Consider the following 15,968-nt stretch of genomic DNA (forward strand, 5'->3'; position numbering starts at 1 on the left):
TGAAAGCTCCAGATTTAGGGCTGGGGAGGATTGTTTCCTAACTCCTCTTTGAAAAGGAAAAGAAATTAAGAATAGCACTGTTAGATAGACTGCCACCTCCTCCGAAGAAAACTTGTTTGCATTTTTAGATCCATTTATTTTTAAACCATTACTGTCTTTTCAAGTATTTTTCTTGACTATGTTTCTTATTTCTTTAAAAATATCATCTCACTGTAAATCACCTCTGCAAGCAGAATTATTATAACATATCTAAGCTATCAAAGGTACAGCTGCCTTACCTACTTAAAAGCATTTTCAGTATTTTTGATCCCTGAGACCCGGTTTGAAACAACCCAAATGCCAGGAAGGCAACATTTTTGTCATAATAAGGTTCAAATACCTGAACCAAAACCAAATAATGTTTGGGTTGTCCAGTTTTTGGGTTGTCCCTTTTCCCTAGGAATGTAAACCTTTTTTCTTTTGTTATTTCTCCCCTCTTTCCAGGGGAAAGTTTCTCCAGTTCACTTAGGCCTGTGTAAGCTATTTAAAAACTCTGCAAGTATGCAATAATTGCTGCTAGATAAGTTTTCTTACTCAAGAAAACTCTCAGATAGAGGTAATCTGATGGAATTATGTGCCTAGCGTAGAGAATCAGCGCTGGAACACATGCTGGTCCATCATTTGCTAAATACGGCCTGTCAGGAGAGGTGTAACATGAATTGTAAGTGTTTCTGAGATTAAGGTTCATACAGGAAGCACTCTATTGAATGGATTTGTTACCATGTTCAATATTCTGTCTCAGATGATGTCAAATATTCACTTAAATCCATTATTCTGCCTGTATATTTCCAAAGTTTCACGACCTACTCAGAACTGAGAGGATTTTAAAGGGCAGGACTATAGAAGATGGTCTGTTGAAGGCTAGATCCAGACAGCCCACATTACCATCTTCCATAGGTTATTGCTTTGAATAGGGCTGTGGTTCACAAGGCAGCACATGTGATTTTTACAGTGTGAATGTGCCAGGGATAACACGTGCAAAAAGCAGCTAGCGTAACCTAGTTATTCATGTACCCTTTGCTTATTTTCTTAAAATCTGTGTTCCTAATGGAATCATCATTACATAATGCATTAGTGCTGGCCAAATTTAAGCAGGTTTTACCTGGCTACATCTCTGTCTCATTTGGAATACATCACTGCAGAATGCAACATAATTAATTGTGACATTTACACAATACCTTTTAATGTACATAAAAAGGAAGGTATTTTCATGTTCCTGTTTAGAATCACGGCAAGAGACAGAAATGTCATTGCAGGGGATAACTAATGTAATGATGTATATAGAATGAATGTGTAGTTTAGTAAAATGCAAACATTTATAAACATTTTCAAGAGAAAATTAATTCCTAATTCAAGATCAGACTATTTGAAATCTGCAAGGTGTTTCTGCTTAATGATATGCCCGTTTGCACTTTTGGTTTATGTTTGAACTAATAATCATTCAAATAGAGGGAAGGTTAGCCACTGAGGTGTCAGTCTAGTAGCTGTGTTGTTCAAAGCTGTAAAAAGAAGAGGGGGAATGCATTAAGTATTCTTTGTTACAAAAGGTCACAAAAATACTTGCCAAAATGCTTATTTGTTAACCTATTATTTAAAAATGGCTCAATTAAAATAAAATTTTGCAGTTCATCTTGGGGACAGCATGTCAGGACACTGTGAGGGCCAACTGCTCCCAAAGGAACAGGGAGCTGGGAGCAGAGTGTGGTAATGTGCCATCAGGACAGGGCCTGGCAGGCAGAGCCTGTCCCACCACCCCAGCCAGGAGCAGGGCAGCTCCGGCCCTGGACACTGGGCACCTCCCTGGGGAGAGGGACGAGCTGAGGCCGGGCTGGGATGTCGGCCCGCGGGTGGGCCCACCTCAGCAGAGCCCATGGCCGTGCAGGGCTGTGGGGGCGTGGGGACTGGCCCTGCTGCTGCATTGCTGGGGCAGGGGCTAACAGCCCTGGGGGCTAACATGGGGTCCTGGGCCGTGGGCAGGTGGAGGGAGCCCCAGGGGCCTGGGCAGGGACAGCCAGGCCCGGGGGTGCCCTCAGGCCCCTGAGCCAGCATATGAATTGCCATAGAGGGCCTGATTTGTTTCAAATCTCAATTTATGATATATATATAGTAGAGGTAAATGGGGGTATTGAAAGAATGGAAGTTTCAGCCTTATAAGTGGCAGAATAAAATTCTTAAAAGCACCTAAGTATCTAGAAATTTACTATATTTCTAGAGGACTACACATTAAGACCCAGACCCACAAGGAGATGTAGACATGACATTGCAGTGCCTAAAACTGCCATACTAACTTTTAAGTGCCTGGTTTCATATATGGAATTAAGGGTTGTAGAAATACGTACAAGTAGCAAAGTAGCAAGGGGCCAACCTTAGTGAGCCATGAAGGAATGTCAAAGGAGGCATGTATTTGAAACCCTGCATCTTTTTAAATTTAGCTGATGACAAAAGAATGGGAGTCCCTAACTCTAGCTCTTTGGCAATTAACTCACTGGAGGCAGATACTGGCTTGCTTTTTTCTAGAAGACAGCAGTGGCACTGACCTTTGATATAATAGCTTCATAGGTAGCTTAGCCATCCAAGCCAGAAAAATCTGTTAGATGTGTTCCTTGTCCTGCAGGCACTCCCATATCCCAGCTGCTATTGACACTTCCAGGCGATGCTTTAGTTGGTAGCATGTTAGAAAAAAGGTAGGAGCATCTCTACTCTGACCATTACGTTTAGTCCTGTTTCCTGCCAAATCTTGCTGGTACCTAATCACTGAAATCCAGCTACATTGTGCTTAGTAATAGCATTTTTTGATCTGGTTCTCTTTTGGAAAATTAAATGTGGCATTTGTGGATTTCTTCAACAATCCACAAGAGAAGAGTGAGAGACATTCAGTCTGGGAGGAAGTCTTAGTTTTCTTAAAGAAGAAAAATATAACAGGGCAATTTAACTCTTCATGAGCCAGAAAAATTGTTTGGATTTTTCAGTTGGGGCAAGCTCAAAATGAATGTTACAGTGCTGCAACTTCACATAGTGAGCATTGGCCTGCTTAATGCCAGGCAGTAACCATAAAACACTGTGTTTTTAATGTTTTTGGCTTTTGTATTTTTAAGAAAATGGTCAAAGCTTTTAACATACAAGGCATTACCTCAGGCTTTCATTTTTACTAATACCTGTCCTTTTTCTGTGTAGGAAGTTATATAAGGAAAAATAGTAGTAATGGTCCTTTTTTGTAAAAATCAGTTGCCGTTCCTGCTCTTTCAAACTCAAAACAAGACAGAAACAAAAAGAGGAGAGGAAAATTATAGCAAAGTATAAAATCTTGTAGCTTTCATTTCTGGCAAAAGACAAACACAGCACACACTGTAAGTCCCAGGAAACTTATAGTAATATCAGACCATTTAAGTCATTGCTTTCAACTGCTTTTCTGTCTGTTAGCTGAAGGCACTGATATCAGACTTATTAAACAGAACACAAAAGAAAAATGATAAGAAAAAGAAGAAAATCAGGGTTGAAAATTATATGGGTGCAGGGAATGGGAACAGCAGCAACAGCACCACATCGCTGCTGCCAGAGACTGTTCATGATTTAGTAGGACAAGGTGGTGATGGTGTCATCTAGGCACCTCTGTATCTTCTTCTAGCTGAGACAGAACTTTGTCTCAGGACTTTCAGGGCCTAACAATGTCTAAATGGATAATTAACAGTTGGACTTGATGATCTTAAAGGTCTTTTCCAACCTAAATGATTCTATGATTCTAATTACAGCCCTAGAAACCAATGAGTATCTTTGTCCTTTTCTGTAATGTGTCAATATCAAGTTTTTAATTCAATATCTGCTGTCAACATCAAGTTCTTAATTCCGTCTGGCTTTTTCAGCAAAATGGATAGCAGTGGAAGCAGCTATCTCTCTGTTATTTTGCTCACCCAGTATGACAGCACATTTGGTATGGTTTCATCATGTTTACCATGAGTAGTACCTGTGAATTTATTTATATTAATGCATTGTTTCAACCTCTTGTGTTTAGTTTTCATGAGACAGTGATAGGAGACAGGCTTGGCCTTCTCTGATCTTAAACAACTGACACTACAAATTTCTGCACAACGTATCTTAAGAGATTAAAGTCTTTTCTTACCCTTACTGATTAAACAAGTTATTATATGCAGACACAGCTTCATTAAAGCCAAAATTTTTGTGAGAGTTTCTTAGTCCAAGTATCCACAGAGGGAAGTGATGATATAATTTTTTAAAAATTTTTCATTTATTTATTCATTCATATTTGCATTACTATTATCATCATTTATATGCTCCTTGTCCTAGAGTGTATTGACTGGCAGATGGGATTTACAGGCACAGTCCTTTTCCTTCTATAATTATGGATGACTTCTAGCATCCAGAGAAATGGGTTACACTTTTCATCTCATTGTTGGTACTTCTTAGAATTACTCCACACATTCATACATCTGTATTTCTTCATAGCACCAGTATTTGGGTTCTATAGTTCATAGGTATAACATGCTGTTGTCTGCAAAAGTAAGCATATTCTTAAGATCCCTATAAGCATATACCTGAGAAAGTGCAGAGGGAACAGCACATAGTCATGCTCCAAGAACATGGTAAACGAAGGGCAACCAAGTTGGTGAAGGGTCTAGAGCACAAGTCTTATGAGGAGAGGCTGAGGGAGCTGGGGTTGTTTAGTCTGGAGAAGAGGAGGCTGAGGGGAGACCTTATCGCTCTCTACAACTACCTGAAAGGAGGCTGTAGCGAGGTGGGGGTCGGTCTCATCTCCCAAGTAACAAGCGACAGGACGAGGTGAAATGGCCTCAAGCTGCGCCAGGGGAGGTTTAGGTTGGATATTAGGAAAAACTTCTTCACTGAAAGGGTAGTCAGGCATTGGAACAGGCTGCCCAGGGAAGTGGTTGAGTCCCCATCCCTGGAGGTATTTAAAAGACGTGTAGACGTGGTGCTCGAGGACATGGTTTAGTGGTGGAGTTGGCAGTGCTAGGTTAACAGTAGGACTCGATGATCTTAAGGGTCTTTTCCAACCTTAACGATTCTATGATTGTATAACCTAGGCTGCTGCTACTTGCAGGGGCTTTGCCAATAGCGTAAGAGAAGTTGCTCCTGAGAATCCTGTGAATAACACAGGGACTTTCAAGTATGAGGCAACTCCTCTGTTTTTTGGGAGGACCTTCAGCCTTCAACACCTGTGTGTTCTCCCTGCACTCAGTAGGATAAATAGATGCGATATCCATTTCTTCCAGGACAATGCGTTATCACAGTAATTCTAGCATGCTGATCAATTTCACTGGGAAGAGCCAAAATGTCTCAACAGATAACTTATTATAAATGGGAATTTGAAAACAAGTTTTAAGATTGAAGAACTACAAATACATGTTTCAAGTATTATTTTGTTTGGAGTTTTTAAAGTTATTATCAATGAGGAGAAAAATAACTTTTCTTTGAAATTGGCACCGATTCTTTTATGATACTCAGTATATTTTAATGCATATATAGTGCATAATTTATGCCATTATCTGCTGTAAACTTTAATTTTTCATTACACATGTATGGACAAATTGTCTCTGAATACATAACAGATAACTTCTTCATTAATTTCTGTACATTTATAACAATGCACAATTGGAAAGATGCATTCATAACTCTAAAGAGGCCTGGTTTAGTGGTTAAATCACATAAATGAGGCTTGAAGGTCAGAAGAAATTAATTCCCTCTTTCAATTCTGTTGCAGTGTTGGTTGTGAAATGGAAATATTCCAGTTCTCTGAACAAATAGATCTAAATTTCAAGCTGTTTAACACCCACAGTTTCTGTTTCATATAACTGGCAAAAGTTTGTTCAGCATCTCTGCAAAGATTAAACATCAGGTATCCAGGAATCGAGACATTCCTATTACAGATCACTTTTAAAAGGTGGATCATAATCTCTGTGCATCTGTCTTGCCTCGTTTGTTAGTTATGCTTAGAGGCATCAGTTGTAATTTGTTTAAGAACTCTCATATTGCATGGTTTAGTGTTTTAGCGCACTGCTTTGCCTTTATCGGTTTAGGATTTCAGTCTTCAATACCATCCCTCATATCCTTAATATTTACACTGAAGTGGACTTCTCTGTTTAGTCACTTCTTTTTCCTTTCTCCCTTAAATCTTCTATCTTCTCTGCAATTTTGCCACATTGATCTTTATATATCTGTGTGCCTTTGTTTGAGTAAATGAAGGTTTAGTTCATTAATAACATCTGTATATTGAGATCTTATCACCTAGTAGTATGCACTATATTTCTATTCATGTAAAGAGAACACACTCCACTTGAAAAAGAACAGATACCTAATATGCAACCTGAACACTCCACAACAGCTTCAGTAACTGAACCTGAACCATGTCAGAACATGAAGTTGCTTCTTTGCAGTGTATGTCAGTTTTCCTTCTCTTTATTTCTTCCTATACTGGCATGTTCCATATGAGGCATGACCATATGGATAGCCTGTCAAAAACTGTTCATCATTAAATTGTAATTTTTAAATTAATATATATTCCTTTTATTTCTTTGCAGAAAGAGTCGTTATATTTCTTTGCGTGCTGATTTAAATAACCATATGCAAATTTAGTTAAGTAATTTGACCTTGTTTATTTTCCTGGAGAAGCATCAGTATATACTATATCAACATAATGAATCTGGCATTTTCAAAGTGTCTTTGTAAACTAGTAGTATAATAATTCATAATTACGGCGGGGGGGAAGGAGGCAGCATTAAAAAACCATGCCACCATGTTTGAGGAAAATAAAAATAATCCTAAAGCATATGATAATTTTTCAATGTAAAACATTTTAGAGGAGCATTACCTTCTATACACTATTTGATTTTCAGAAATCATACTACCTGAGTTTGCAGAGGATGATTTTCCAGATATACCAGAAATGGAAGTAATTAAAAGGAAGATTGACCTTTTCATGCATGACTGGCAAACAGTGGAGTCAGAAATCAAGCAGTCGTCTCTAGTTCAGGGTGTTGTTTTAGAGATTGCTCAGCAAACTCCAGAAAGTCTGCTTAATCAAACTGTGCTGGTTATGGAAAGTAAGTAATACTGTTTATGTGATTTACACTTAACCTACCAAGAGGGACTTTGGAGAGCTTGTATGATGAATATATTGGGGGGAGGGGTAGGTTATACTCAGTTCTGTATTGCTCACATGAAGTGGGAACAGGACATGCTGTGTTCTGTGGGTGAGCTGAAAAGCACGCTAGCAGCCTTTAAGACATAGGAAGAGTGGGGAATATAGATATTTGAAAAATACAGATATGGCTATACAAATACGTACATAACACCTCCCTAAACATTCTGACAGTGCAGTTCCCCTGTTACTTGCTCTATCTGTTCATGTCAGGATACTGGTTTGAGAAATGGATAGATAACAAAGGTTCACTAATGTACAGTATTTGTTGAAGTCAATGAGACTTTCAGGGTGTGTAATAATCTAATCTACCCACCCGCACAGATTGTGTTTCAAGACTGGAGTTTTATAGTATTGATATTTTTTTGGCAAATTACCTTTCTTCACTTGTGTGCTCAAATCTCTAACAATTCTGAATACTGGATAAATAATATTAATACTAGATTTTTCCTATCAGTACTACAATGCAAGTATTTTATTAACCAAAACATCTATTGTGCTAGCTTTACAATCAAATAAAATTTGACTGATGATTTTCCCCAATGAACAATAGGAAAAAAACTGTTGCAAACAGTAATGACACTATCTGCTTGTGTTTGTATAATACTTTTGTACTACAAGTTCCCATTGAAAATACCAATTTACTTCAACCAAAAAACAACCAGTAGAATTTCCATTTTTGGAGGAAGCAATATATTAATTCCTACATCTGGGGAGAACATTTTGTTATATGAGTAGGAGAAATGCAATATACAGTGGACATGATTTGCTTTCACATATGTGCTTACTTTTATGGACGAAGAGAATATATTCTGGCATAGCCAAATGAAATATATTGAAACAGAAAAAAAAAATTAACCTTTTCAGAACCTTTTAAATATCATGGTTGGGAATTATCTGCTGAAGACTTAGATGAGGAAGCAGAAGATCTGGCTGCTGAAGGGGAAGATGAAGAAGAAGTTGAAGAAGAGGAAAATGAAGATGAAGAAGTAAGCATGCTGGCTTTGTCTATTTATGCTTTTATTTTAACTCATTTATTTTCAGTTTGAACATAACCCCAGAGAAGTCAGATTTTGCACCTGATTTTGTATGATCTGGTTTCAGCCCTCTTACAGAATAAATATCAGCATATGCTTCAAGAACACTTTCATTGTATTCCTGTGTTCTGGCTGATAGTTTTACTACTCTAGCAAGAAGCATAAATAACCCATGATAATAGAGAGAATGAATGTACTGAGTTTTGCCAGATGGCAAAGAGGGGTTTTATTAAAGAAACAAAGGTGAACTTTGATTTCTGTCAACTAACAATGATTCTGTGAGCCACCATGTAAACATCAGAAGATGCAGAGTCCTAATGTGCAATCCTCTGTTTCATCTCAGCTATTGATAATTTTCAAACACCCACTTTAATGAAATTAAAGGTCTAGCTTCACCTTTCTTTTATTTTCATCTTATATTGGAAGATGCCCATCCCCAAATTTAACAGTACAAGATATCCATATACTGTACTGGAGCAGTATTGAATAGATTTTTTAGAAATTAATTTTATTGGATAAGTAATCTGACTTCATAACACCAGTTCTCATTGCCTTTTCTGAAGAGGTCTACTTCTGCACATTTAGAAGCAACAGAAAGTGAGTTTCAAGAACACAACAGGAAAAGATTTTATCATAGATACTTCTAGCTTAATTTTGGTCTTCCACAGCTAACTATGATATTATGATTTCAAATTTAAAATGGTCATTCTTTTCTCAATAATTGTCTCACCAGACTGGACAGTTTGTTTTCTGACTCTGAATCTAAAAACTGAGTATTTTCATAGGCTTATATTCAGCTTACAAACTATCTTGAGAATACCATTCTCATTCAATGATCAGTTGATGTATTTGACATTACTTAATCTGATCTACTTGATCTACTTAATCTAAGTGAACTACTGAATTCAAATAGGTTTTGAAAATTTTTGTATTATTTTCAGGATGAAGAAAAAACTAAGGAAAAGAAAAGGCACATGGGAGACACAAAACACTTTTGTCCAGTCAGTCTGAAAGAGAACTTTGTCCTTTACCCAGGACTCTATGAACATGCAGCTAAATATCGAGAAAAGATTTATTACTTTTCAACTTCTGAGTACAGAGATAAATTTTTGAAGAACCCTGAGGAGTATGTGGCTCACAATGAACCCATACAAGTGAGAATCTTCAAAATTGTTTAAAGCAGATAATAAGAGATTAAAATTACTATTTTCAATTCCCTTTTATAATTGTTTATTATTGCTGATTTTTTCTAGGTAACAATAAATATATCAGGCAAGCCCTTGAAACAAATATAACACATTGCTTCCCTAGTGACTTTTTAGTGTACATTTAAATTAACACATTGAATTAATGATGCAAATAAAGCAGAAAAGAGAGGAAGATTATAAAGGCTTACAATAATCATAAGATGTGATTAACAAATCACAAATATTGGGGGTTTTTTACTACCTTGAAGTCTTTTTTTGTAAATGGAAGAAGGGTAAAAGAAGGGAAGATTTACCAGAATTGTCTAATGAGGTTTCATTTTTACCTACTGGCATCAACTGCCATAGTGTATTTGTTAAGTATTTCCAGAGAGCAGGTAGTCTGTTTGGAACAGCAGTAGAATGCCTGGAAAAATTAAAATGCAAAATGATGTGACTATTTTTGATGCAATTTTTATAATGATATTTTGGAAGTGAAAAACAGTAGGGGGGGCACTGTAGACTCCAAATTGTTATAAAGTATTCCAATTCTTTCCTATAGGCTCCTCCTTTACGGGTGTGCTTACTTGGGACACATGGAACAGGTAAAACTACTTGTGCACGACAGATAGCAGACAAATTAGGCATTTTCCATATTCAGTTTGAAGAATATCTACAGGAATTGATCTTACCCAAAACTAAACAGAAAGTTGGGCCCAATTTTGATGAAGAAGCTGAAGAAGATGACAATAAAATGCCAATTCTATCACAGGAACTGGACAACTTCTCTCAGACCATGACTAAAACTGAGACTGAAAAAAGCAAACAGGTAATAATCTGATCTTTTTTATGTCTATACACAAAATAACCATTTTTAGACCAGAATAGCAATTTCCTATAAAATTTTAGTTTGATAAAACTCACTTATGTTAAATTATTTACTTGATGAAATGTGGAAACAATAGTTCTTGACAGTGTTTTCTTATGAATGCCAAAAACATTCTTCAAAACATTTCCAAGAATTATGTATAGGTTTTTTCTAAACAGTAGAGATAAATGCTAAACACGGCTAAGGAAGACAAACTGAGGAAAAAATAATGAAGGTCAGAATAATAACAGGAAGATATGGTTTCCGTCAAGTATTTATAATATGCAGTTTCAGTCTGGTTCATGCGCTCCAGTTGCACAGGAGTTTAGAAGTGTTCACCAGCAATGAACTCTCTCCTGGGGCAAAAGAATAGAATGCCTCTACCAGCCCTTCAGTGTGATCCTACCTTGTCAAAAAATCAGAAATATTTCAGTCTTCATAACAGGGTAAACTAGTATTTATTTAATACAGTAGGTTTTGTAATCTGGATTGTAATGTTGTCTTTGCCTATTGGCAGCAGAGTTTCAAACCAGAAAAACCTCTTAGGTGGCATAAAATATGCCTTGTAGTTAAAAAACTGTTTAAAATAGCTGGATATTCACGATACTTGTAAAATAAATCATGAATGATAGTTTTCAGAAAATTAGTTCTTTTTCTTAATCAGATTGAATACTGGTTGAAAATTGTTATACGTATACATTCTAAAACCCATCTCTTACGGGGTATAATTTCCCTGAACAATAAACATTTACATAAATGTTTATGAGGAGAGAGTGATTTCTTCTATTAGATATATTGGAAAAAACAGACAAGGTTTCAACACATATGAATTCTTCTTTAGACAGCAATGGATATGATAAAAGCCTTTACTGTGTGGAGAAGTCTCAACACACAGGTGCACAGCATATAAATCTTTCAAAAAATGTGTAGTACAAAGACATTGAAAAGCTACTTCCTAGGCAATACAAATAAGGGTTTATCCAACTCTCAAAGCTTCAGGAAGAAATAAGTTTCTGCATCCCATTCTAAGAGCCATGTTTTTTGTGCTCCTGATACCTGCTATGTTCCTTCAAGTTACTAGTCCTTAAAGACCTTCAAAGACTTCCTACTACAGGATCTAAGGAAGCATGCAGGAGGCAAAGCAGGCTACAGAGGAGGCATGCAGAAACAACATCCAGGCACAGTATTAGGAAGATGAGCACTCAGTGGAAGTTGAAACTAGTGAGGGATCTGAAGGGTAGCAAGAAGAATTTCACAGGAACAACAGCAGCAAAAGGAAGACCTGGAAAATATGAGTCTGCCACTGAGTGGGGCAGGTGACCTTTTGAAAAGGCTGAGATGCTCAATGCCTTCTTTACCTTGGTCTTTACAAGTACAGTCTAGTCTGTGGCCTTCTAGATCTCTGTGCCTAATAGGAAAGCATGGGTAAAGAGTGGTACTACTCACAGCAGAATAGGATCAAATTTGGGATCATTTATGTAATCTGGACATATACAAGTCAATGGGGTGCATTCACAGGTGCTGAGGAAACTGCTAAAGGTGCATTCAAGGCCACTCACTATTGTCTTGAAAAGCGGGAGAAGTCCCTGATAACTGGAACGTAGTGTTCCTGATGAAAATAATACAAAAGCAGGTAATATTGGAAGCAAATGCTTTAACACAGATGGAGTACAGATCAAAATCATGGATGTCAGAACAAAAATTCAGGTTTTCATCAGTTAAATCTAAGAGGAGGTTCTTTTGGCAAGTCAGTTTACAACTTGGTCATCGCAGCCAAAAATACGGCAAGTGTTCCTGGCACTGATGGTTATGGCTGGCTTTCTCAGCTTTATTTTTTTGGCATCAATACATGTCTTACACTAAGGCACTTCTGTTCGTATTTTTTCCTCATCATCTTTTTATCTGCTGGTAAACAATCTTCTTCTACATGAGTATTTTTTTCTCACACTTGTAAAGCACTTTATCTGATGGCATGACCAAAGCACAACTGATGCAATTGCAGTTCAGTTTAGAAACGCATTCATTGGTCCATGCACAAAACTCTAGAGGAAAATTTCCAAGGCTGTGGACTCCCTAAGCATTTCTCTGAGTATGACTACAACCAGACTGTCCGACTATCCTGTTTTTCACCGACCCCCTACCTCTCTGAAATAATTTCATTTAATTTCATTTGTATCATTGTCTTTGGCACAAGACACTAGAAGTGTATCTGTCAAAGCTTAAGGTAAAGGTCAGATATAATATTCAAAGCAAAAATACTAAAGGCAAACAAAACATGCCATGCAGTCTGGGAAGTTTAGCAAAAAGTTATCATCCTGGTTGTTTTAGTATGTGTCACCCAAAGCCTTCACAGCATTGTCAGGTCTGGGGAGCAACCTTGTCCTTCAAACCACTGCTATGTGGGATATTGTCTTTTCTGTACCCAGAATACACATCTCGTGTTTCTTTTCTTTTATCAGATACAAATGCCATTTCAACAGTTCATCTGCAGTGGTGATGTCAGTGATACATTTTTATATGGGTTCTACTGTTTTCTCCCACTTCACACATTTCTTTCAAGATGCCTCTGTGTTACAGATCTGGCTACCACTTTTGCCTTCTTAGGTATCCGTTATGTCATACTACCATCTTTTAATATATACTCTATGTCAGGCACTAGAGAAAATATTACTCATACACACACTACATTAGAGCTGTGGCTTCCAGCATATCCTCAAGTTCTTTTGGCTACATTATCAAAACAGATGTCAAGCATAGGAATTCTTATTCAGGCATGTCCTTGCAGTAAGAAGCTCCCCACCATCATTTTGAGGGTTCCTGAATCACTTTGGATCCTTTTGAATAACCCCAAAGGGTTATTCCTTTATTTTATGACAGGTTATGCTAACAAATTCTTGAGCCATTTGGGTTAATATGACTACTACATGAGGAAAGGACAGCAGAACTTTGTAATGAATTCACAACAGAATCTCAGGGGACAACTTAAACAGATTTGCTGAGAGTGACAGGAGGATACCTAGCTGCATATTAAGTTTTCTCTCCAAGTGACTTTGGATGCAACTTAGGTGCATGTTTGATGGCAACTGACATTTAAAAAACACACTCTTTCAGGAGTGTATATCCAGTCATCTTAAACAAATATAGATGACTTTTTACAAATGAGACCTTTATAAGGTACGGTAGAAAAAGTACTGAACTCTTTAAAGGATACCAGATACATTTCTCTTATGAACTTTGCCATTCTGTTTTCAGGAAAAGAAAATACCGACTAACTAGAAAATAATATTTTCTTCTCTGAATATTACCATGAAAAATTAACACAGCAGGCCAGGAACAGCGATATTTTCTGACTTCTAGTGTTGTCTTTTACCCAGTATACTTGTAAAAACATGTCTTTTCATATTGTGACTGACGTAAACTAATCCAGAATCACCAATCTATACCCTCTTTTCATTCTTTTTTACTGCAGTTTGTGTCAGGAAGACATTTTATGAGAAGTGCATCCTCAGCCATATCAGTCTCGCAGTGTTACATAATCTGAAAAACCAGTTTTTCACAAGAACTTAACAGCTAGATTTGGTATTTGAATGCTCTGCATTTGACTAGGCATTAATACTACTACTGCTCTGCAGAACAATGCTATCTTTCTGATTTCTGGTCATGCGCCTATACCCAGTAACCTCACGTATCTTTCTTTGACATCTTTCTTTGGATTGCATCAAAAGATAGAAGTTGCTTTTAAAAAGTAAAAAACCATTCTGATGTAGAGCAGATAGTCTTCCAGCATGAGAACATGTATAAATAAGTGGAAAACTTGTAGGCAATTAGGAGAAACTGTGATCATTTCAGTTTCTATTTCTCTGAATTGAGCATATGTATAATTAAATACTTGACAATTGTGCTTGATTTTAGGTCTACGGAATTACTCAACCCCAAGCATGTGGAAAATATCCCAAAATGTATAATGTAGCACAGTGAAATGTGGTAAATGAGTTTACTTTGTTTCTGCTGGTTTAAATCAAATGAAGACAGTACCTTACTTAGTCAAAAATAAATAAATGTGTCTGGTAGATTTTTCTTTCTTTCTGTTTTTTTTTTTTTCATTTTTTGTGGATTTTCTTTATATAAAGGAAGTGGAGTTAACTGATGAAGAAGAAGCAATCAAAGCAAATCTAATGCATAATGAGGCGCTGCCTCCAGAAGTCCTTGATAACATTGTTCTTGACTGGTGGAGGAAAGAGCCATTCCGGTAACTGCAATCAGATTCTCTTTCTTAATTAAACTTAGGAAGTATATCATTCATTGTATCCACAATTACAAATAACTATTGCAGAGATTATTTCAATCCTCTTGTACTTCTTCTGCATCATGGCCTACCTCTCAGTCTTGGTTTTGTTGCTCTATTTTGATTGACACTCTGACAGTAATATAATGTCTCATGCGCTTTACACAGGACTGGACAAAAGTACTTAGTGCACTTAAATTGGATTGAATCTCCTGAATAGCCGGGTAGTTTTCAGGGGTTTACAGGATAGATATGTAAATAACTCCTTTATGTTTTGATGTAATTAATAAACATGGAGAGCTGGAATCCAGCTGTAACTGTTGGTTTCCATATATTGTAAATATGGTGTGGAAACCAAGGACAAAGTATCAATGGTCTCCAAAGTAACACAGAATCAGGTTGTCTTGTGCATTCATCACAACCTGTACTCCAGTGATGTATGCACAACAGACTTCCTTTCATATCAGAAAGTATATTCATAACACTGTGATTAATGTGGATTATTGTTGCATAAATAAATAAGATCATCGACTCCTAGAAAGCAGACTGGCTTTTTAGGGTGTAATTTCAGCAGGAAAAATCCCCTTTTCCATGTCCAATCTCTTCTATCCATTTACATCCAGATCAGAGCTGCTGGCAGCTTGACCATTAGGTTTCAATTCCTAACAGTATGAGAAATGCCTTAAAAAGAATAAACAAGGTCCTCAAATAAACTTCTGTCCTGTCAGCCTACAGACAGGGGACAACATTCTCTTAATGGTGTAAAAGTAGGAAGATCAGTTTTAGGAAAAAAAATGCACCAAGACAAAAAATTACCCAGCATTACACATAATGTTGTGATATTATATTATATAAATTCTGTTTCATCAGGGACTGTATAGCAGAAGAGAACCTTCATCACAATAGATATCATGATCGATATCCTCCCCCCAACTTTCTCCCACAGCATCCAGGACCACCTGTTCTTCCATCCACTCGCACTCCTCGTAGCTGCTTTGGTTTTCTGCAGTTTTACAATGTATCCTATTAAGTTCTAAAGTAATAAACAGAAATATTAACTTCTTATTAACACAACATTCAGCTTTACAGAACTACTCATCTGATTTGAGATTGTAAGAGCTCCAACAAGCCATAGAGCTTTCCAGTCATATCTGACGCGTTTTTAATATCTGGAAGGGAGATGTAGGTCATGCTGAGCGGCAAAATTCTCATCCTATACTAGAGAAGAAATTGTCAGGCATTTCTGAAAAATAAATTTTCACGTGGCAAGCTTTCTGTGGCAGATGTTACCGAACTAATGTTTGAGGCACCTACTATTTTTTTGAGAGCAGTGCCTAAGAAGTACTTTAGAGTCACACAAGCAATACTCAGGACTCAATTTATT

At 37.0% G+C, this 15,968-nt stretch overlaps 1 protein-coding gene across 3 annotated transcripts in view; it reads left to right on the top strand.

Annotated features, from left to right (window-relative positions):
- AK9 (adenylate kinase 9) overlaps window positions 1-15,968 on the top strand; it is a 71,676-nt gene that overhangs the window by 37,649 nt on the left and 18,059 nt on the right. For all 3 annotated transcript variants that reach the window (XM_087777078.1, XM_087777079.1, XM_087777080.1), the window contains exons 19-23: window positions 6,906-7,112; window positions 8,078-8,199; window positions 9,189-9,401; window positions 9,994-10,260; window positions 14,430-14,548. In XM_087777078.1, coding sequence (XP_087633204.1) covers window positions 6,906-7,112; window positions 8,078-8,199; window positions 9,189-9,401; window positions 9,994-10,260; window positions 14,430-14,548 — 928 coding nt within the window. The remainder of the gene's footprint in view (window positions 1-6,905; window positions 7,113-8,077; window positions 8,200-9,188; window positions 9,402-9,993; window positions 10,261-14,429; window positions 14,549-15,968) is intronic.

This window comes from Nipponia nippon, unplaced genomic scaffold (assembly GCF_047370975.1).
Source record: "Nipponia nippon isolate SJK-2023a ecotype South Korea unplaced genomic scaffold, ASM4737097v1 scaffold_4, whole genome shotgun sequence".
NCBI lineage: Eukaryota > Metazoa > Chordata > Aves > Pelecaniformes > Threskiornithidae > Nipponia > Nipponia nippon.